Source organism: Panulirus ornatus, chromosome 11 (genome assembly GCF_036320965.1).
Source record: "Panulirus ornatus isolate Po-2019 chromosome 11, ASM3632096v1, whole genome shotgun sequence".
Lineage (NCBI taxonomy): Eukaryota > Metazoa > Arthropoda > Malacostraca > Decapoda > Palinuridae > Panulirus > Panulirus ornatus.
Window position 1 is genome coordinate 14,837,815 of NC_092234.1, and position 23,376 is coordinate 14,861,190.

Below are 23,376 nucleotides of genomic sequence, written 5' to 3' on the forward strand. Positions count from 1 at the left end.
GCATGCAAGCCTGGCTCTTTGCTATGGCCCACTCCATGTTTTGCAGAGCACTTCTCCATCACTGATTTATTAGATAATGTTGCCAGGGCACCAGGAAACCATCTCACAACTGTCTTCCTGCTGCCGGCTGTGTTGTGATTATTCCCTTCGCTTAGGGGAGTGTTGAGATGTTGGGGCATAGCCTGAGTTGCTTTGCTGTTGTGCTGGCTACCTCTAACACCTGTGTTACCCCTCAGCATCCATTTGGTTCCCTTTACTGCTGCTTCGGAAGTAGGCTGAGGAGATGCAGGCCATGATTCCCTGATTTTTGTAGGAAGCTTCCATCTCCTGAAGGAGAGCACCCTTGCAATAACTTAGAATTTTCCTGCATAGGTTCTAATCCTTCTTACTGCGCCATGTAAGAGGTGCAATGAAAGTAGGCAGTCCGTCCTCACTGTATCATAAAGAAGTATCCTTTCACAGGAGAAGGGTAGCATCACCTCTGTCTCAGTCTGACTCCTGCCTCCAACTGCCCAGTGAGCATTCCCATGCTATCAGGTACCCACTACCCAATTATCGTACCACACACTCAACCCTATATTGATAGAGGAATTAAAGGAAGATGTTTGAACTTGAATGTGGCACAGAAATAGATTATATCTGATTTAATGGACTTTTGGCATTAACAGACACCCCTCCCCCATATTAGTTCGTTAAATCAAGGGTATACTGTATAAAATTATCTATGCAGGTGAAATACATGTTTTTAGTATCAGAAATCCTACCTCATAGCAGAAACTTGAGATCAGAAACAGAATGTGGGTGTATAATAAAATGGCTGTGATGCTTGGAAGTTCTGCAATAAAAACCCTGTTAAATAACAGCAAACAGTATGCAACATGGAGAAACACTGAGGTAAAATCTACTGAATTGGCTGGTGACACATCTAGTTGTAGGTAAAAGTTCATTAGAGGTTAAAAATCTCAGCTGAAAGACATTTGTTAAATATTTTACCCAGCATGAAAACTGAAACAATCCTTACAGTTCTTTCCCAATACAAAGTTTTGGTGAATTCTTTACATCAATTTCTTTCGAGATTGAGGTTTTCTTTTTCTAATGCCATCCTATATCTATCTTCTATTGCCATCCTATATTCATCTTCTATTACCATCCTATATTCATCTTATCCACTCTCTAGCTGCCATGCATAATGTATCAAAACCATAGTCCCCATACCGACAGCCAAGCCCTACAGACCTCTCTGTGGTTTTCAATGACTGCTTCATATGATCTGGTTTGGCCCACTGATAGCAAATCTCTCCCCAATATGCCACATCACTTTCTCCCATGGAAGTCTCCTGTATGTTCAAGCCACAATCACCCAAAGCACATTTCATCCCAGCCTTCCATATCATCAATTTCCTCCACTTGTGACATGTATACTTTCTTAATCAACCTCTCTGCGCTCACCTTCTGCATATCTTCAGCCATTTTAGCACAGTTTCCTCAGTTCTCTCATACATATTCTTCTTACTACTACACCACATTCTTACCCTATCATTTCTTATTTGTTCAACATTCGTCACAACACACATTGTCTTCAAAGATTTCACTGCTAAAACATATACCATGTTCTGTAGTTTTTTACTTTGTTTCTTTTTTACCTTCTATGTTGCCTTTTTACTTTCTATACCATGGAAGGTGCAAGGATGAAGTGAAAAAGATTTTGAGTGATTGGGGCCTGAACATACAGGAGCGTGAGAGGCATGCAAGGAATAGAGTGATGTGGAACGATGTGGTATATTGGGTCAATGTGCTGAACCAGGGCATGTGAAATGTCTGGGATAAACCCTGGAAAGATCTGTGGTGTCTGGATGTGGATAGGGAGCTGTGGTTTCAGTGCATTATACATGATAGCTAAAGAGAGAGAGAGAGAGAGAGAGAGAGAGAGAGAGAGAGAGAGAGAGAGAGAGAGAGAGAGAGAGAGAGAGAGAGAGAGAGAGAGTGCTATTTCATGTGTGGTGGGGTGGCAACGGGAATGGATGAAGGCAACAAGTATGAATATGTATATGTGTATGTATGTATATGTCTGCGTATGTATACATTGAAATGTATATGTGTGTGTGTGGGTGCTTATGTATATACATGTGTATGTGGGTGGGGTGGACCATTCCTCATCTGTTTCCTTGCGGTACCTCACTGACACGGGAAAAGGCGATTAAGTATAATGAAAAATAAAATATTATCATAATCATTTTTACCTCTATACTATGGTATTACTATATCTTCAAATACACCTCCCTTTGCCCTCTCAGTGATCTCAAAACCAATAGTCCCTGTAATAAGTACTTCCAATGAGCAAGAGACACTTAACAGCCATACAAATGTCAAAATACTAGCAGGTTGTTTAAATAATCCCACAAAAATTTGAACTCACATGTAAACATCTGGCATTTAAGGGTTAATTACTTGTTTTGAATCATTGGAGAAGGCAAAAATAAGGGCCTTGACTATTGGGATCATCCCATTTAGAGCCTAATCAATCCTTGGGGTGTTAATTAGAATCTTTTGCACAGAGAATTTCAGTGAGTGGATGTGAAGAGAGCATGGCTTTGAAGCAGGAAGTCAGAGTCAAAGAGTTTTGGAGGACTCTGGCAGGGTTGGAAAGTAGTGGATATGAAACATACAAGCAAAGCTACAAACAGTAGAGAAATGTTGAACCAAATAGCTTTGAAACTGGAAAGTTAAAGATCCACAAGGCGAACAATAGAATCTTTAGTATTACAATATTCAAAAGTCACCTCAACTTACCTGGGACACTTGTGCTAACTCTCTGTGGCCGTGACTGCTCATTGTGTCGCTGCTGTTGAGGTCGAAGTGTGGAGCTCGATGATACAGTGGGAGTATCTGCCATTACACTTACAGAGTTCTGATGGTCCTCTCCTGGGAGATTACTGGAAACTGTAGGATCTGGATCAGCAGCAGTTACTTCCAACTCAACCATACCTTCACTTTCTAAGCACATTTCCTGTGATCCTGCAAAAATAGATATTGATAAAGAGAACAGAGAACCTATTGAAAATGTGATTAGCATATTCAGCTGATGAAGGTGAATGATTCCCTTGATATAATCACATAATGTAGTCCCTTTTCTTTGTCTCTCCATCTTTTTAGGCATGATTTCTAGAAATTTCATTCCAATGAATCTACATGCCCTGCTATGACATGGCATTTCTTTTGATGCATATGTAAACTTTTAGAGAAAGTCTATTTGTTTCATAAAAAAAACATGGAAAATGAAAAGAAAAATGAGACCAGTTAACTTGAACATACATTGTGAACAAAACAAATGAAAAACATGATACAGAGTCTTCAAGAAAACACCTAAGAGTTGCAATTGAGCAAATCTAAATCTAATTCTATAAAAGAAATCTAATTCCCATTAACACCAGAATGCTACACTACTATCATCAATAAACTTGGCCAAATCTTTCTGCAGAGAGGGTTGGGGATAAGCTTTGAAGGATGAAAAACCATTTCTTTACTAAAGCCAGGGCCTATAGGAATCTGAAAGAATATCAAACTGGTGCAAGGTTAAGACACTGTTTTCCTAGAAAAAAATAAGATGCATAATTTAGGATTCATTCCCTTACTCATCATAAAACATACATGGCCAGTAAATGCTCAGTAGGAAGATTCAGTGACAATACAGCAATCCATCTTGAGCAATGAAAGAACAGTGCAGGTGGGGCGAAGCCTGGCCACCTCTCACATAAATTCATTTGCAGACCACTGGTGATTGTGCCTCAGGCCTATAGCTGCCAGGGATCAAGATATATTTTCTATGAAAAAAAAAAAGGGGGGGAAGTAAAAAATAAATGTATGTACACATGACCTTACTTACTGTAGAGAAATGGTTGTAAATCTTCAAAAAACCTTTATCTTTCACCCAAAGAAACACCCATATGAGCATCTGAGAGCATACCCACATGGAGGGAATACTAAAGAAAGGACTAAAGGACTTACTTTTAATGACAAATGACTGCATTCTAGACCATCATGCTTCTGACTACAATACTCAAAGCCATGCAAGGAGAGTCAACCAGATCTAAACAGATACAGTGTCGGCAAAGAACATTGTCCCCCCCCCCATATAATTTCAAAGGCAATACATGGCTAAGGTTTATAGCGGGTATAAGCATATAATGCTCTCAGGGTGAAATCATCATACATTTGGTCGCTGAGAGTAATGTTTCTAATGGTGTGAGCCCCAGGAAACCACCTCTGAGTGCCCCAGGCTATCTTCAGGGAAGGATATTCTATCATCACTCTTCCTGGTTGCCACTTCATTCTGGGAATTTCACTTCTGGGCATTGTATTTCTTCCACCTTGCTTACATACACTCTCTGGCTCTCAAGCATAATGCACCAAAAACAGAGCCCACCATCCTCAGCCAAACTCCATTCTATAGTTTCACTTGACCACTTCATATGCCCTGGCTCAACCCAATGGTAGTGCACTGTCCTCTGACACAGAACATCACCCCAATTCACTCCATCCCAAGCATGTTTCTCACCCCTATGAATGTTCTAACCATGACCACTCAAAGTTATCCTTCCACCTCCTCCTCCTTGGCCCCTCCAATTCTGACAAATCAATCCTCTTAGTGAATCTTTCTTCAATCATCCTACCAATCTTTGGAGTTTTTTGTTTTTCACATTTGGCTAGACACAGAAATTCTCATTCCCAATTCATAATTTTGTTACAGAGAAATGGATTTTAGCCTTCCATTAAATAAAATTGTTCTCTTACCTACAGTTTACATTACAGCACAATTTTGGTGAATGAGCTGTCATTATGTGGGGCATACCTGTATTTCAAGAAATTTAACTTACAAAATTACCAAACCTCTCTGATCAGTCTCAAAATTCATAAGCTGTCATTGTCACCCTTATTACTACATTTTATAACTAATCCAGGTTTTCCACACAAGTATACATCCTTGTCTATGTGGTTCACTGAATACTACTCTAGGAAAACTTATTAACTGTCCCAATTAAAGCAACACTGTATAATGCAAAACTTGATGACTGGGTATAAAAAAAATTGTAGGTTCTGTCAAAAGAGGGTGGTGTGAGGGAAGGAGAGGGGATATACAATTAATATGCCACCCTGTCCTCATCTCCACCACTTCCTTTGAATCTGGCCAAGAATGCAGTCTAGTTAACCCCAATGTGGATACAGATGTCAACTTTAGAAACGAACCTCCTAAAAAAGTATGATAAAAACAAAATGAAAAGATGGATGTAATAATCTGAGAATTTACTGGTTGTAAGGGATGGAAGTAAAATAAGCTGTCAGGAATGGGTATGGATAGAGGTGAGGAAAGGAATATGAAAAAAAAGAAAAGAGAAAAAAGAGGTGGATTAGGAAAGTGATCTATATGGTGAAATACAACTAAGTTACTGGATTGGCTCAAGTAACAAGATTTCAATGACATGTGAAGATTCTGTTGCTTGTATGGTATGCATGAGAACAATTAATGAAGTTTATAAGCCAATTATTAGGTTAACTGAAATTACAAAGTGAAAAAATTTGTACAGGTACTCCATCAATTTTCCAGCACTCTTGGTTCCAAAGCCTTGTCAGATTAACCATTTTGCCGGACCAACCGTGGTCACGTAATAATAATTCAACACACCTCTAACCCACTATTTATACATCTCCCATGTGTCTAAAGCATACCATGGACTGCTAGAAATTCAAATTAAACAAATATCAAATGTCTAAGCACCCTAAGATGGTAGGTCTTCCTTAGATTGTTTGAATCCAGTGGTGTATCTAGGGTATGGAAGGTAGGGCAGGTGCCTTGGGCGCCAGTGGCATAATGGCGTCCTGGATCCAGACAATGATTCAGATCTTAAAGATTTAGATATCTTAACCATGAAAACATAGCTTTGGCATTTGGATTTGGAATCACATTCATAACATTATTAGCTCAATGAATATTCACAAAAATTGATATTTCCGTAATGGCATCCTAGATCCAGACAATGATTTGGATCACTCCCAAAATCTAATCAATTGGTCCTTGTGTCATTTCTGACTTTCCCTGAAAATTTCATCAAAGTTTCTTCATAACATTTGTTGAAAGTTGCTCACAGACAAACAAACAAATGCCGGTAAAAACATTATCTCCTTGGCGGAGGCAATAAAAATAAAAATATTGGTGTCATATGTTTAGACTGGGGCGCAATTTCAGTGCTTGCCATAAGTGCTATTTCCCCTAGACATGCCCCTGTTTGAATCCTGTGGGGTCTTCTTCGTCTTCTGTTGTTAGTGTTTTCTTAGGTGTGCGTCGCCAGAATAATGCAGTTTCGTATGCATTATACACCTGCTCGGGACGGAGGTGCTCGTCAGCTACGAGTTTCACAAATTTGTCCACATACTCGGCAGCTCCTTTGTGGTTTGCAGACCGCTTTTCTCTGCACACTTCATTCTTGGAAACTCCATGACGCGTCTTAAATCTTTGAAGCCATCCTTCACTATAGTCACGCTCATGTTGTAATTCAAGTTTTTTAATGGAACAACTAAACCTGATCCATTACCATGCTACCTGACAAGTCCACTCCATCACTCCAACGCTGTTGAAACCATTCCATCATCACTCGATCGTGCTCAGTACTCTCACCATCTTTCAGTTTTTCTAATCATCATTTGCTTCTTGGAATTGCTGTCTACATAGAATTTCAATATTTCCTCCCTTTGCTTTTGTATATCATAAACAGTTGATGAACCAATGCTGTAGATGTCACACAGCTTACACACCAAAACACTACGGTCAATTTTTTCAACAGTTCTACTTTATCTTGGATCGATATGGACTGGTGTTCACATTTGACACCACGACAGACACTTATATATCTTAGAAGCTACAGCTAGGGTTAAATTTAAGCAAAATAAGCTAAGAATCTCACAGAATCGTGGTATCACCACCAACAAGTGCAGTGTAAAGAATGTAAATAAGCGTGCCCTACACACAACGTCATCTGTGGCTCCCTAGTAAACTAGTCTGGTGGCTGTGGTAATTTCAAGTTCCCTCACATAATTTCGTCTGGAATTAAAGTAGGTGCCGAACCATCAGTTGCTGGAAAATTGGTGGTGTACCTGTACTAGAGAATGGGTGCTAGTATGGATGACAGCAAAGACATAGAAATAGTTAAATGGAGTGATATATTTTGAAGTACCCTGTGGTAAACTACAACACAAATCCTTAAGTACAATCATCCTATAAGATAAAAATTAGTGATGGTAGCATACTTCTTAACATCTACCAGCCATTACACACACAATCAAAACTTTAAATAACATTCTATTGCAAACTTAAGAGTGCAGTGCAGAGGGCAACACACATAATAAAAATATACACAAAATTAAAACTCTAAATAACATTCTATTGCAAACTTAAGAGTGCAGTGCAGAGGGTAACACATATGATATAAATAAATTCTCACTGACAAAATCGACCAAAAGCTACCTTCATATCCATGTTCATGTGTAATCTCTTCCTGATTGACTGCAACCTTCCCTCCAGAACCAGTGATGACAGAATCTAATTGGGCCTGGAAATGTGAAGGAAAAGATAAGGCTAATAGGAACATAAGAGCACTTTTAACTTAATCATCTTTTTCACAATCAAACAGCTTTGGTAAAGAGCAGTGTGCCTATTTCCAGTACAGTAATGCAACCCTATGGTATTCCTGAATTTGATATTTGCTACACCAAGTGAGTAAAACAGTATCAATGGAAGTGCCTTACAATGAATATAATATATCTCTAAGAAATGAGAAGAAGGGACTTGCTAAAACCATATGCACACAAACATTCAAAATTTACTGCAAAAATGTTAGATAAACATTTATATAATACTTGTGTTCCTTTCACTCATGAAAGTTGTTTGGAAACCTTTAGCAGGATATCTTTCATTATGAAACTCATTATACAAGACAACAAATAACCAAAGCAGTGGTAAACTAAACACAGTGTCTGAAAAGAGTACTGTATTCATCATAGCTGGATCTTTTATGATATACTGTTTTTCTTGCCTTAACATTCCTTGCAAAATATCTAAGTTACTAAAAAACAGCCATCACAAACAAAAATTGAATGCCTGTAATGTTAATTTCTAATTAAGACTATCTTTTTTAAATGTTTGTCAATCCATCTCTATAAAGTTTTTCACTTTCATAACAAGAGAGTCTTTAAACAATATTTTCCAAACAGCATATTCTAGGTTATATTGTATTTTATTTATCATCCTTTGTCGCTGTCTCCCGCGTTAGCGAGGTAGTGCAAGGAAACAGACGAAAGAACGGCCCAACCCACCCACATACACATGTATATACATACATATCCACACACGCACATATACATACCTATACATCTCAATGTATACATATATACACACACACTGACCTATACATATATACACATGTAAATAACTCATATGTCTTCCCTTATTCATTCCCATTGCCACCCTGCCACACATGAAATGAAAACCCCCTCCCCCCGCATGTGCGCGAGGTAACGCTAGGAAAAGACAACAAAGGCCACATTTGTTCACACTCAGTCTCTAGCTGTCATGTATAATGCACTGAAACCACAGGTATATTCTATATTTCTCCTTACCTGTAAACATACTGCACACTGTCCCACAATCTATCTCCTAACTCCATCTATAATGTCCTAGCACAACTATAAGTTCCTCTTTCTCATATATACTGTTTTCAAAATTCCTACACGTACATGTGTATGGGGGGGGTTGGGCCATTTCTTTCGTCTGTTTCCTTGCGCTACCTCGCAACCGCGGGAGACAGCGACGAGGTATAAAAAAAAAAAAAAAAAAATTAAGAATGCTATAGCATTCAAACAAGTACTTTTAATATGCTGTGCCTAAAATATCTAAAGACAGCAAATATGCTGGATAATCTATTACACGATTCTTTACATTTTTTGAGTTTTACATTGAATACAATATATGAATGGGCATCTGGATTCAATATGTCAATAGCAGGCTACCACTTTTCTAGAGGAGTAAATTACAAACATCTTTTGTCAGTTTTCTTTTTTTTTTTTGCTTTGTCGCTGTCTCCCGCGTTTGCGAGGTAGCTCAAGGAAACAGACGAAAGAAATGGCCCAACCCACCCCCATACACATGTATATACATACGTCCACACACGCAAATATACATACCTACACAGCTTTCCATGGTTTACCCCAGAAGCTTCACATGCCCTGATTCAATCCACTGACAGCACGTCAACCCCGGTATACCACATCGATCCAATTCACTCTATTCCTTGCCCTCCTTTCACCCTCCTGCATGTTCAGGCCCCGATCGCACAAAATCTTTTTCACTCCATCTTTCCACCTCCAATTTGGTCTCCCACTTCTCCTCGTTCCCTCCACCTCCGACACATATATCCTCTTGGTCAATCTTTCCTCACTCATTCTCTCCATGTGCCCAAACCATTTCAAAACACCCTCTTCTGCTCTCTCAACCACGCTCTTTTTATTTCCACACATCTCTCTTACCCTTATGTTACTTACTCGATCAAACCACCTCACACCACACATTGTCCTCAAACATCTCATTTCCAGCACATCCACCCTCCTGCGCACAACTCTATCCATAGCCCACGCCTCGCAACCATACAACATTGTTGGAACCACTATTCCTTCAAACATACCCATTTTTGCTTTCCGAGATAATGTTCTCGACTTCCACACATTCCTCAAGGTTCCCAGAATTTTTGCCCCCTCCCCCACCCTATGATCCACTTCCGCTTCCATGGTTCCATCCGCTGCCAGATCCACTCCCAGATATCTAAAACACTTTACTTCCTCCAGTTTTTCTCCATTCAAACTTACCTCCCAATTGACTTGACCCTCTACCCTACTGTACCTAATAACCTTGCTCTTATTCACATTTACTCTTAACTTTCTTCTTTCACACACTTTACCAAACTCAGTCACCAGCTTCTGCAGTTTCTCACATGAATCAGCCACCAGCGCTGTATCATCAGCGAACAACAACTGACTCACTTCCCAAGCTCTCTCATCCACAACAGACTTCATACTTGCCCCTCTTTTCAAAACTCTTGCATTCACCTCCCTAACAACCCCATCCATAAACAAATTAAACAACCATGGAGACATCACACACCCCTGCCGCAAACCTACATTCACTGAGAACCAATCACTTTCCTCTCTTCCTACACGTACACATGCCTTACATCCTCGATAAAAACTTTTCACTGCTTCTAACAACTTGCCTCCCACACCATATATTCTTAATACCTTCCACAGAGCATCTCTATCAACTCTATCATATGCCTTCTCCAGATCCATAAATGCTACATACAAATTCATTTGCTTTTCTAAGTATTTCTCACATACATTCTTCAAAGCAAACACCTGATCCACACATCCTCTACCACTTTTGAAACCACACTGCTCTTCACCAATCTGATGCTCTGTACATGCCTTCACCCTCTCAATCAATACCATCCCATATAATTTACCAGGAATACTCAACAAACTTATACCTCTGTAATTTGAGCACTCACTCTTATCCCCTTTGCCTTTGTACAATGGCACTATGCACGCATTCCGCCAATCCTCAGGCACCTCACCATGAGTCATACATACATTAAATAACCTTACCAACCAGTCAATAATACAGTCACCCCCTTTTTTAATAAATTCCACTGCAATACCATCCAAACCTGCTGCCTTGCCGGCTTTCATCTTCCGCAAAGCTTTTACTACCTCTTCTCTGTTTACCAAATCATTTTCCCTAACCCTCTCACTTTGCACACCACCTCGACCAAAACACCCTATATCTGCCACTCTATCATCAAACACATTCAACAAACCTTCAAAATACTCACTCCATCTCCTTCTCACATCACCACTACTTGTTATCACCTCCCCATTTGCGCCCTTCACTGAAGTTCCCACTTGCTCCCTTGTCTTATGCACTTTATTTACCTCCTTCCAGAACATCTTTTTATTCTCCCTAAAATTTAATGATACTCTCTCACCCCAACTCTCATTTGCCCTTTTGTCAGTGTTAATGCTAAAACTTTTCTCTAGACTTATTAAGAGTTAGACAAGTTTTTTTTTCAATAGTTTTGAAAAAGTATACAGAGGTCCTTTGCCAGCCACACTTTTGAGTATACACATTTAGACTACTGCATGACATTTTACCAACCACAGTATCAAGTGTTTATGTATGGTTTTCCACCATCAAAATTTTAGCCATGCATTGGGAATGTGCAAAGTGGCAGTGGGCTGCTTGTGGCACAGCTCGTTAGATCAACACTTCTAAATGGGGGCATGAGTGTCATGACCAGGTAGTGCTATGGAAACAAGCACTCAAGTACCCTTTTTTGTGGCACAGCTAGCTGGATTCTTCATGGGGATAAGAACGTGCAGCAGCAGTGGTAACATACAGCCATCATATTATTACCTAACAGTTTTGTACATCATTTCTGTGTACTTTTATAGCATAAACATACTGTTTTCAAGTATAATTTGCTTATCTTTAACATTATAGTTTTATCATAGGCCTTAAGGTATGTATCTCTACGGTAACTGCCCCTTACCCCAATTTCCCATAGGATATGTACCACTGGCTGGCAAAGGACCTTTGTTTCAAAAGATCTTACAAATAAATAACAAGTAGATTTCCTTAATCTTTACTTGTAAGTGCTGGTTGGATAAAAATGTTTTCTGTAAACAAGAGGTTGAGATATATATCAGTTACCTCTTATGTACCTGGAAATGTTGAATAACCAGCAAAAGCTTCCGGTAATTTCATTATTGGGTTGTGAACTTATATCTATCAGGAGGCATCAAAATCAAACTTAATGATCCTTTCACTGAACCAATTTTCACGTTGAAAACTTGTATTTTTTTTTCCTAGCATTCCTCACCATGTAAACAATTTGCTTCATCATCATTCTTTGGCTATTTCATCATCCACACTCCAAGTAAATCAGTCTTTACTCTCTTTATCATCCAACGCAACCTCACAATTTTTGTATCCCTTTTACATAAACAACAAGACATAACAAGATATAAGTTTCAAATGGATCAAAAGTCAATTATCATCTTGCATATCCATCCTAACTCTTTTCAATAATCTCTGGAACCTGTGCCACATTCAGTCCCCCACATGCAAGTATCTATAACTCATACTCACAGGAAGTTCAATGAGTCCCTTGACTTTAAGCATCTTTGCTAGTTCAATGACATGTGGGAGCAGGTCAGCTGCAACATTCACCTGCAAATTGGCAGAGAATGATATATCAATGATAATTTCCCATACACATCTGCTAAGGTTAGTATTTCTAGATTTGTTTACTCTATTCTTTACTGTGAAAGAAAAATAAAGAATTCATTTTTATATCAAGAAACAAAATTAGTTTATTTCTGTACCAAAGAAATTAAGTATCTCACTAAGTTTTTACTTTGCAGAATAACAATATATATTCTTCATAAGCAGTTTCCTGTACTGCTTGGCAAATTTTCTGAATAAGCTTTCATCACTATACATCATCAGAAGACTGATTGCTTACTTAACACATGGACCAATGGGAAAGAATTCAGCATATTGGTTTACTTATCATGGAGTTACTTTTCTTGTCTACATTATTCAAAATTAAGATAAACAAGAAGAATAACATGAGAAATGTGGAAAAAAATAAGCGACAGAATAATTCTAACGTGATTACACAAGAAGGAGGGAACTGTCTCCTGTGACCTTGCACTTATGAAAAGAATTATGTAACAACTGCTCTCAATCTTCCCTTTGTCACTGTGGGGTAATGAAAGACTTTTGTGATTAGATGACCAGTAAATAGTTAGAATATGAAAAAAAAAAAACTACTGCAATATCTTCCCCATATGTGCTAGCCACTTGCGCTCCTCACACTCATATCTGCTATGGTATAGTGTACAGTACTGTCATTCATTTCCTTTCCTACCAAGCTGTGCCTGTGTATGAAATGAAAGTATTGTTTTCAATTCAGAGGTGGTGTCAAATGCATCAGTGACATCCCCTCCATGCATTCACTTAGTGCTGAACAAGGCTAACATATAATAATACAGGTACACCACCAATTTTCCAGCACTCTTGGTTCCAAAGCCTTGCCAGACCAACCGTGGTCACGTAATAATAATTCATCAACACACCTCTAACCCACTAATTATACATCTCCCATGTGTCTAAAGTATTTGTCTGCATTATACACCTACTCAGGACTGAGGTGCTCATCAGCTACGAGTTTCACAAATTCGTCCACATCCTCAGCAGCTCTTTTGTGGTTTGCAGACCGCTTTTCTCTGCACACTTTATCTATGAAAATTCCATGACGCTTCATGAATCTTTGAAGCATCCTTCACTACAGTCACGCTCATGTTGTATCTTAAGTTCTTTATGGAACAACTCATCCTGGTCCATTATTATGCTATTTGACAAGTCCACTCCATCACTCCGACACTGTTGAAACCATTCCATCATCATTCAATCGTACTCAGTACTCTTACCATCTTTCATAGTTTTCCTCATTTGCTTCTTGGAATCGCTGTTTGCATAAAATTTCAATATTTTCTCCCTTTGCTTCTTTAGATCATAAACAGTTGATGAACCAATACTGTAGATGTCACACAGCTTATTCACTGAAACACGACGGTGCATTTTTTCAACAGTTCTACTTTATCTTGGATTGATATGGACTGGTGTTTACGTTTGACACCTCGACTGACACTCTCATGTGTCTTAGAAGCCATAGCTACAGTTAAGTTTAAGTTTAAGAATTGCAGCATCACCACCAACAAGTGCAGAGTAAAGAATGAAGATAAGCGTGCCCTACACACAACGCCATCTGCAGCTGCCCAGTAGACTAGTCTGGTGGCTGCTGTAATTTCAAGTTTCCTCACGTAATTCTGTCCGGACTAAAGGAGGTGCCAAACAATCAGTTACCAGAAATTTGGTGGTATACCTGTATCATGTGTGGATCAGGTGTTTGCTTTGAAGAATGTATGTGAGAAATACTTAGAAAAGCAAATGGATTTGTATGTAGCATTTATGGATCTGGAGAAGGCATATGATAGAGTTGATAGAGATGCTCTGTGGAAGGTATTAAGAATATATGGTGTGGGAGGCAAGTTGTTAGAAGCAGTGAAAAGTTTTTATCGAGGATGTAAGGCATGTGTACGTGTAGGAAGAGAGGAAAGTGATTGGTTCTCAGTGAATGTAGGTTTGCGGCAGGGGTGTGTGATGTCTCCAAGGTTGTTTGATTTGTTTATGGATGGGGTTGTTAGGGAGGTGAATGCAAGAGTTTTGGAAAGAGGGGCAAGTATGAAGTCTGTTGTGGATGAGAGAGCTTGGGAAGTGAGTCAGTTGTTGTTCGCTAATGACACAGCGCTGGTGGCTGATTCATGTGAGAAACTGCAGAAGCTGGTGACTGAGTTTGGTAAAGTGTGTGAAAGAAGAAAGTTAAGAGTAAATGTGAATAAGAGCAAGGTTATTAGGTACAATAGGGTTGAGGGTCAAGTCAAATGGGAGGTAAGTTTGAATGGAGAAAAACTGGAGGAAGTAAAGTGTTTTAGATATCTGGGAGTGGATCTGGCAGCGGATGGAACCATGGAAGCGGAAGTGGATCACAGGGTGGGGGAGGGGGCGAAAATCCTGGGAGCCTTGAAGAATGTGTGGAAGTCGAGAACATTATCTCGGAAAGCAAAAATGGGTATGTTTGAAGGAATAGTGGTTCCAACAATGTTGTATGGTTGCGAGGCGTGGGCTGCAGATAGAGCTGTGCGCAGGAGGGTGGATGTGCTGGAAATGAGATGTTTGAGGACAATGTGTGGTGTGAGGTGGTTTGATTGAGTAAGTAACGTAAGGGTAAGCGAGATGTGTGGAAATAAAAAGGGCGTGGTTGAGAGAGCAGAAGAGGGTGTTTTGAAATGGTTTGGGCACATGGAGAGAATGAGTGAGGAAAGATTGATCAAGAGGATATATGTGTCGGAGGTGGAGGGAACGAGGAGAAGTGGGAGACCAAATTGGAGGTGGAAAGATGGAGTGAAAAAGATTTTGTGTGATCGGGGCCTGAACATGCAGGAGGGTGAAAGGAGGGCAAGGAATAGAGTGAATTGGATCGATGTGGTATACCGGGGTTGGCATGCTATCAGTGGATTGAATCAGGGCATGTGAAGCGTCTGGGGTAAACCATGGAAAGCTGTGTAGGTATGTATATTTGCGTGTGTGGACGTGTATGTATATACATGTGTATGGGGGTGGGTTGGGCCATTTCTTTCGTCTGCTTCCTTGCGCTACCTCGCAAACACGGGAGACAGCAACAAAGCAACAACAAAAAAAAAAAACTATCATTATTTTCTCTGTACATTTTGTTACTTCTGAATGCTAATTTCAATATAAGAATTTCTTGTTCATTCTTTGCACACACCTTCAGACCATGTCCACTGTTGAAGGGTTCAAGCAAGAGCACATCAAACATTTAACTAATATTAGTCTGAATCCTACCTGTCCACGGTACATATAAGCAATGATAACCTGCAGTGCATCAAAGTTGACTCCAGGAAACACAACCACCATTGGTCGCTCTTCACTGACCTCCTCCAGCATCTTCTGAAGAAAAGTAAATTTATGAGTAATAAAGCTGACAAAAAGAAATTCACTGACTGCATATTCAAGTACACCTGCATGTATGACACTGTATAAGCAAAGTTACTGTAGTCTGAGTAATTAACCAAATGAATCCATAAAGAAGCCAAATTAATAAATGATCACCAAACAAAGACTATAGTACACTTAAAAAATGACAAGCAAGCTTGTTCACAGTAAGTATATTCCAAGAAAAATTACAAATCAAATATCCAACGAACAAGTAAACCCTACTGACATTTTGTTATGAACTGAATTCAAAGGAGAAAACCACAGTACAACTCCAGATGCATTCTTATTCAAAATAAGAGTAATATACTCTAAAAACTTATTTTCTAAAAATACTGCAAAGAATGAATGTGAAAAAGTAACAACATGAGTTACTCAACATGGAAATCATGATTATTTTGTCAATTAACAGTTACTGTACCTGTCTGTGTCAGCTTCATCTGTAACTGAGAAAATTTTCAATCATATCTTTGAAGCTCCAGATGCTTAACTATACAGCATTGCAAATAATCATGTTTAGCAAAACAAGCAATCTTTTCCCTTCAGTTAAGCTTAAGAGAACATATCAACACCATCTAAATATCCTAAACACATCTACATTAATTTTCCTTATATTACAAAAAGACCTCTATTCATTGTCTTTATGTGCAATAAAGTCTTTGTCTGGTCATGTTACAAAACTCTGGGTTCACTACTTTCATTTGGTAATTTGTCAGACCCAAATTATAGCGTCATGTAAAAAATAGGGAAAAAGGATTATGTTCTGTTATATTACTTTAAAGAATGGGCTGAAGAAGGCCAAAATAATTCGATGAGCCTTGATGCTTCTTGGGCCTACGGTAATGGTCACATCTGTTAGTGTTGCACCAGCCAAGAAGTGTGGCAACTGACGACCCACATGCTCACCCCAGTTTTGCCACAGCACCACTACCATGGCTCTGAAAGATACAATCTCAGTGAACTATGAATCGTTTCAGGAAATTATCTATGTTGTCAGTACTGAACCTGCCTTTAGATAACAAAGCTCAAATACTTAGGTGGTACCCTAAGCCCTCAATAATTCATTCTGAGACATGACTAAGGTTATTTACAGGACTAACCTGCTCTACTTTCAACACTAATCTATCTTAACACACACCTGTCTAACATAAGACTCATTCCAAATCCATAGCCTATACCTTCAGTACTGTACAAGGGGATGGTATGACCATTAAACATTTCAAAAAGGAAAACATAGTAGAAAGACAAAGTAATAATGACAGACTTATAAATTCATTGGTTTTCAAAAACCCATACACATCAGTGATTAATATTCATTACCAATACCCTAAAAGAGAAGCAAAACTGGTCATCACTTGCTCTAAGGGAACAATATCAAACACATTTGCAATGACAGCCTGCAATATCTGATGTAAAAAGACATAAGTGGAGCATTATCTATGTATTTTTTTCTGTTACATTCTACAATCATAAATAGAGAACAGTGGGTGGTGGGGCAAGGCTATAAAGCTCAAGGAAAAGGTTGGGTTAATTTACATAAAAGTAGGTGAAACATATATAGAAATCAACAGAACCTATGATAACCTCAACCAACTCCCCTTACAAGTGTACTTACCTTCTACTACCTGTCAAGATGAAAGGTTTAAATGACTGTTTACCTGTTCATTACTCAAAACAACTCAAAACAGTATTCTCATTTGGTGTGGTGGTGGTGGACTGCATATCACATTGACAATTCAAATTGGCCTTTCCAAAAATTGTCCAGTTTCCTCTTGAAGAAATCCAGGTAAGACGTATTTACATTATCCACTACCCTTACTGCAAAGGAGTACTTTTTCACGTCTAACCTGCACTGCTACATTTCTCTCGGCTTTGAATATTTTAATGAAAATATTGAAATATTAGACACATCTCAGCTGTAAAGAAGGTTGGGCAAGGTTTTCATGGGTTCATATGAGTTTTTACAAATGAGTCACCTATTGAATGTTTACATTAATTTGGCTGGTTGAGGAAACTGAGTGAGGTTCTCATCAGCTATGTTGATTTTTACAAGATTTCATATCAATTCTACATCATCTAACTATATTTTTCCAGATCATCACAGCCCTTGTCACTAACACCATGTTCATCATCATAAAATGCAACAAATGCTAAAAATCATTCTCCCAAGGTCTCATAAATAATATATATCATAACCAAAAAATCAAATAAAAGAAATTCGACTAATTCATTAATTCAGCAGCCCATCAAAACTAGCTTCAGATATTCAGTGATCTTCTGCAGTCTTTTCGGTGCATTATATTTCATTCTACAGTTAAATACACCAATAAGGGTGAGGGTTATGAATATCAGGGATAATGTTAAGTTAATCAATGTAAATATATGAGACACACTTGCAAGAACCTGTGAAAACCTTACCACCTCCCCTTTTTTATTTCACATTGGAGGCTCTAGTCATGGACAAAAGTCCACATCAAGGATGAGCCTTAATTGAAATATCAGGAGGCTAATGAAAAGGAAAAAGAGGAGACAAGGGAAAGTATTCAAAAATTTTGGAGGAAGTGAAAAACCTGTCTTTTAAAATGTGCCAGGTCACAGTTATTGGGGAAGACATGAAAAGGAAGTGAGTTCAAAAGCTTCAGGGGTGTAGGGAAAGAAACGGCTATAGACTGCCCACCCTCAAGTAGCCAATGGCCACACAGTAATCATATGATGTAGCAGCATTCCAAGTATTGCTTGGTCTAGCTAGTAGTGGGGGCATACAAGCCAGCTCACAGAAGCAAAAACCAAAGTAATACCTACAGAAATGGGAAAGTGAACCAACGCTGCTGCATGGGACAAGTGGGTCAAGCAGTTGAGATCTTTTTTAATTTTCAGTATTTAAGGTGCATTACAGTGGACACACCCCTGACTGAGCATCATGCTAAATATATGTCAACAAACAAACAACAGACGAAGCAGGTGTGCATGCCATCACTCAACCTCACCACACGAAGCCATTTCGTGCCGTTCTCTGTGGGGTAAAGTTCTCAATAATGGAAACTGCACAAATACCGAGCAGAATTAAGACGATAAACATTTCAATGAACTTTTACATGTTCAGTATATGCAGTTCATACCATATGAATGTAATTTGGAGCAGGATGTTTTCATCCTACAGAAACATCTAAAAAGACAGCGGGAAGGGCCATGGTGATCTGGAAAAATGTAAGGTAAAATTGTGGGAAACACTTCTGAAAATCAAGTGAACCTATGAAAAATTCACCTAACTTACCCAAGCACTATAAATTCACTATAACATGTTATCTGAACAATCAAAAGTGAATTTCATAAAGTATTTGCATGCAGTTGCTGCTAATTTTGTTTAATAAGTGTGTTTAGTATTCACCAACTGGGTTCACTTTCTCCTACCACATTCAATCATTATAACATAAAATGATGAAAACAATGTCTCTGACTATAATACTGAATAGTAAGGTAAATCTCAGTTCCAAAATGAAGTCAGATGAGGTTTTTATAAGTTCTGGTGACCCAGTTTCACTTATTTTTACCTCAAATTTTTACTCCAATATAAACATTAAGGTAAATCTCAGCCTCTTTGCAAAATTCATTGCTTTTTTCATGGGTCTCCCTAAGCAACAGGTACCACCAAAAACCACACTATAAATTTCAAAATGAAAGTCTACATACATCTTCAGAAGCAAATGAGACTTGTGAAACAAGGGTATTTATATATGAGGCATTAACAAATTGTACTATTCTAAAGAAAACTAAGTGTCATCCAGAGAGATATATCAACAAAAAACTGTGTAGCATTTGTGGCTATTTCTATTAAGTTCTCACTAAAGGTTACCTCTATCTGGGTAAGCTAAACCCTATATCAATTTTTTCTTGGTTGTTCTATGTTTATGTGATGTTTGTTTTAATTTCATGAGAACTTTTTCTCAATATACTTCAAAACACTAATCATTCACACCAGTAAGGCATTCCATCATCAGGCTGAAGACTGCAAAATAAATTAACAGAAATCCATACAGGAAAGCAATGAACTTGATGTAAACATAAATCTGATTTGTCAACAGGTCCTCTACAGTATATTTTACTATATTGCGATTTCCTTGATTTTTGGTGCAGTTGATAGTCTAATGATACCAGGCTTTCATAGATTCCTAGATGCTGAAGGAGGTTATGCAACGTTTTCTTAGCTTCTGCTAATTTCTATGAGTGTTAGCCCACTTTAACATCAATCTCACATTTATCATTATGCTTATAACATGCACTGCTATCACTTTACACTATCTAGTTTTCTGCAATTAAGCTAGATGTTCCAAATCATGCACTGAAGCTTTCATTCTATTCTAAACATTTCATTATTATTTGAGCAAATCATCAAACATCCAAAGCTAGTTATAATGTATAATTTTTTCTTAAACTAGTTATGATGTATATTTTTTTCTAATGTTGAAGGCTCCACTCATGGACAAAAGTCCACATCAAGGCTGGTCCTTAATTGAAATAGAGAACTGTGTAACAGAAATAGAAAGGACATGGGAAAGTATTTACGAATTTTGGAGTAAGTGAAAATCCCGTCTTTTGATAAGTGCCAGGTCATAGTTACTGGGAAAAATATGAGGAGGTAGAGAGTTCCATAGCTACGAGGTGAAGGGAAAGGTCTCAAAACGGCTCACCCTTGAGTTACTAATGGACACACCATAATCATGTGGTGCAGCAGATGGCTCTCATGAGCAAAAACCAAAGTAACACCAAGAGAAGAGAGAAACTGATACAAACATTGCGGCACAGGGCAAGGGGGTCAAGTTTGGAAGTTAGTATGGGACAGTATATGCTAAATTTCTGACATTTGAAAGTGACTGTGGTGGTACCCATTCAAAATTACCACAAACTCTTAAAATCTCATAAATACAACGTTAACATAAAACAAACAATAAATATATGCATCAAACAACTTACAAGGCATCAACTTGGATATCTCCTCCGCAATTAATTACTTGGAATGGTTTCAACTATGAGTTCTTCTAACTCATTCAGGGAATCTTCCTGAAAACCCTTGATACCTATTACTGTACGTAGCTTCTAGCTCTTGTCTAAGGGGTAACTGTTTTTACCAGTTCTGTTATATTTGGTCAGTAACTTGATTCGTTTTGGCAGGTTCAGGACACGCCGTTCCACAATGTAAACAAACTTGTGCATAGAGGCAAGAACAATAACATTAAAACAAATGAGCATCGTGATGTGCATTTGGTATCGATAGATGACAGTCACTGTCATCTATCGAAAATCTATTGTCTATTGGCACTAAATTCCTTAGTGCCAATGAACATTACAAAACCTGATTCCCAAATATGGGAAGTTTTATCAAGGATGCCGCAAATATTTTCTTGCGAGAATTTATTCCATATTTCCAGGAACTTATTCGTCCCTGTTTGGAGAATAGTTAATTTGCTTGTGTATCTAGAATGGTTCTTCTTGTTACCATTTCTTAGACAGGATGGAGTCACAAGCCTTCTGTCTTATTAACTCCCGCCATCACTCCTCTTGAATCACCCCTTCCCGTCTGCCTTCACGGCGCCATGAAGTTGCTGCCCTCTCTATAATTAGCAGGTATTGTTTCGGTTTCCGTGAGCTTTGTGAGTGTTTCCTCGCCAAGAAGGCCTGGAACTCCAAGCTCGCTGCTGATTGCCATAGTTTCTGTGGGCCAACTAGCACTTACATGAGGATTGCCCGTCATATATCTCTCACGTCTTTCATGCTTTCGGTTTCAGGTCATATGGGGGTATTAAGATAATTGCTTTTTTGATATATATTTTGATTAATCCTTTAGACTAAGATGGCCACAGTGGAATATGATTTTGCCCTTGCCATAATGGATAAAAAGAAAGTAAGACCTTGAACAAGGTCAAGGTGAGAGAGAGAGAGAGAGAGAGAGAGAGAGAGAGAGAGAGAGAGAGAGAGAGAGAGAGAGAGAGAGAGAGAGAGAGAATGTCCACTAAATGATATCTCTTTCCCCCCTTACGGAAGAAAAGCGAAAAAACGTGGTTTTGTGAACTTTATAATTATTACTAAAAGTTTTAAAACCGGGTGATCAACCTTAATCTGAGTCGAGTCTGGTTATATTAATTTACCAAAGTATTTTGCCTGTAACATAGTTTTATAACAATTCTTAGGTAAAGATAAGATTTGGGGAATTAGCTATTCCTTACTTAACCAGTTTTGTATCCTACTGTCATTCAATCTTTGTAGTATCTGAAGGGTGGGTTGGAGAAACGAGAGAGCACTCATTTTCCCCCTTATCAAACTTAGGCAAGAAAAGAAATACAATGATTCCAAAACCAATTTTTGGACTGGACATCCAGAGATAAATGATTGTCTCAGCATAGATGCCTTTAATATATATATATATATATATATATATATATATATATATATATATATATATATATATATATATATATATATATATATATATATATATATATATATATATATATATATTTTATCCCTGGGGATAGGGGAGAAAGAATACTTCCCACGTATTCCCTGCGTGTCGTAGAAGGCGACTAAAAGGGAAGGGAGCGGGGGGCTGGAAATCCTTCCCTCTCTTTTTTTTTTTTTTTTTACAAAAGAAGGAACAGAGAAGAGGGCCAGGTGAGGATATTCCCTCAAAGGCCCAGTCCTCTGTTCTTAACGCTACCTCGCTATCGCGGGAAATAGCGAATAGTATGAGAAAAAAAAAAAAAAAAAAAAAAAATATATATATATATATATATATATATATATATATATATATATATATATATATATATATATATATATACATATATATATATATATAGGGTGTGGGAGGGGGCGAAAATCCTGGAAGCCTTGAAGAATGTGTGGAAGTCGAGAACATTATCTCGGAAAGCAAAAATGGGTATGTTTGAAGGAATAGTGGTTCCAACAATGTTGTATGGTTGCGAGGCGTGGGCTATGGATAGAGTTGTGCGCAGGAGGGTGGATGTGCTGGAAATGAGATGTTTGAGGACAATGTGTGGTGTGAGGTGGTTTGATCGAGTAAGTAATATAAGGGTAAGAGAGATGTGTGGAAATAAAAAGAGCGTGGTTGAGAGAGCAGAAGAGGGTGTTTTGAAATGGTTTGGGCACATGGAGAGAATGAGTGAGGAAAGGTTGACCAAGAGGATATATGTGTCGGAGGTGGAGGGAACGAGAAGTGGGAGACCATATTGGAGGTGGAAAGATGGAGTGAAAAAGATTTTGAGTGATCGGGGCCTGAACATGCAGGAGGGTGAAAGGCGGGCGAGGAATAGAGTGAATTGGATCGATGTGGTATACCGGGGTTGACGTGCTGTCAGTGGATTGAATCAGGGCATGTGAAGTGTCTGGGGTAAACCATGGAAAGCTGTGTGGGGCCTGGATGTGGAAAGGGAGCTGTGGTTTCGGGCATTATTGCATGACAGCTAGAGACTGAGTGTGAACGAATGAGGCCTTTGTTGTCTTTTCCTAGCGCTACCCCGCACACATGAGAGGGGAGGGGGACGGTATTCCATGTGTGGCGAGGTGGCGATGGGAATGAATAAAGGCAGACAGTGCGAATTGTGTGCATGGGTATATATGTA

The 23,376-nt window shown here is 38.6% G+C and overlaps 1 protein-coding gene across 1 annotated transcript in view; it reads right to left on the reverse strand.

Moving 5' to 3' along the window:
• LOC139751300 (uncharacterized) overlaps nt 1–20,950 on the reverse strand; it is a 39,221-nt gene extending 18,271 nt beyond the window's left edge. The window contains exons 1-6 of the mRNA XM_071666636.1: nt 20,711–20,950; nt 16,515–16,677; nt 15,590–15,694; nt 12,248–12,328; nt 7,517–7,601; nt 2,791–3,015 (exon numbers count right to left, since the gene is read on the reverse strand). Of these exons, the coding sequence (XP_071522737.1) occupies nt 2,791–3,015; nt 7,517–7,601; nt 12,248–12,328; nt 15,590–15,694; nt 16,515–16,673 (655 nt within the window). The 5' untranslated portion in view covers nt 16,674–16,677; nt 20,711–20,950. The remainder of the gene's footprint in view (nt 1–2,790; nt 3,016–7,516; nt 7,602–12,247; nt 12,329–15,589; nt 15,695–16,514; nt 16,678–20,710) is intronic.
• Nucleotides 20,951–23,376: the final 2,426 nt, after the last annotated feature.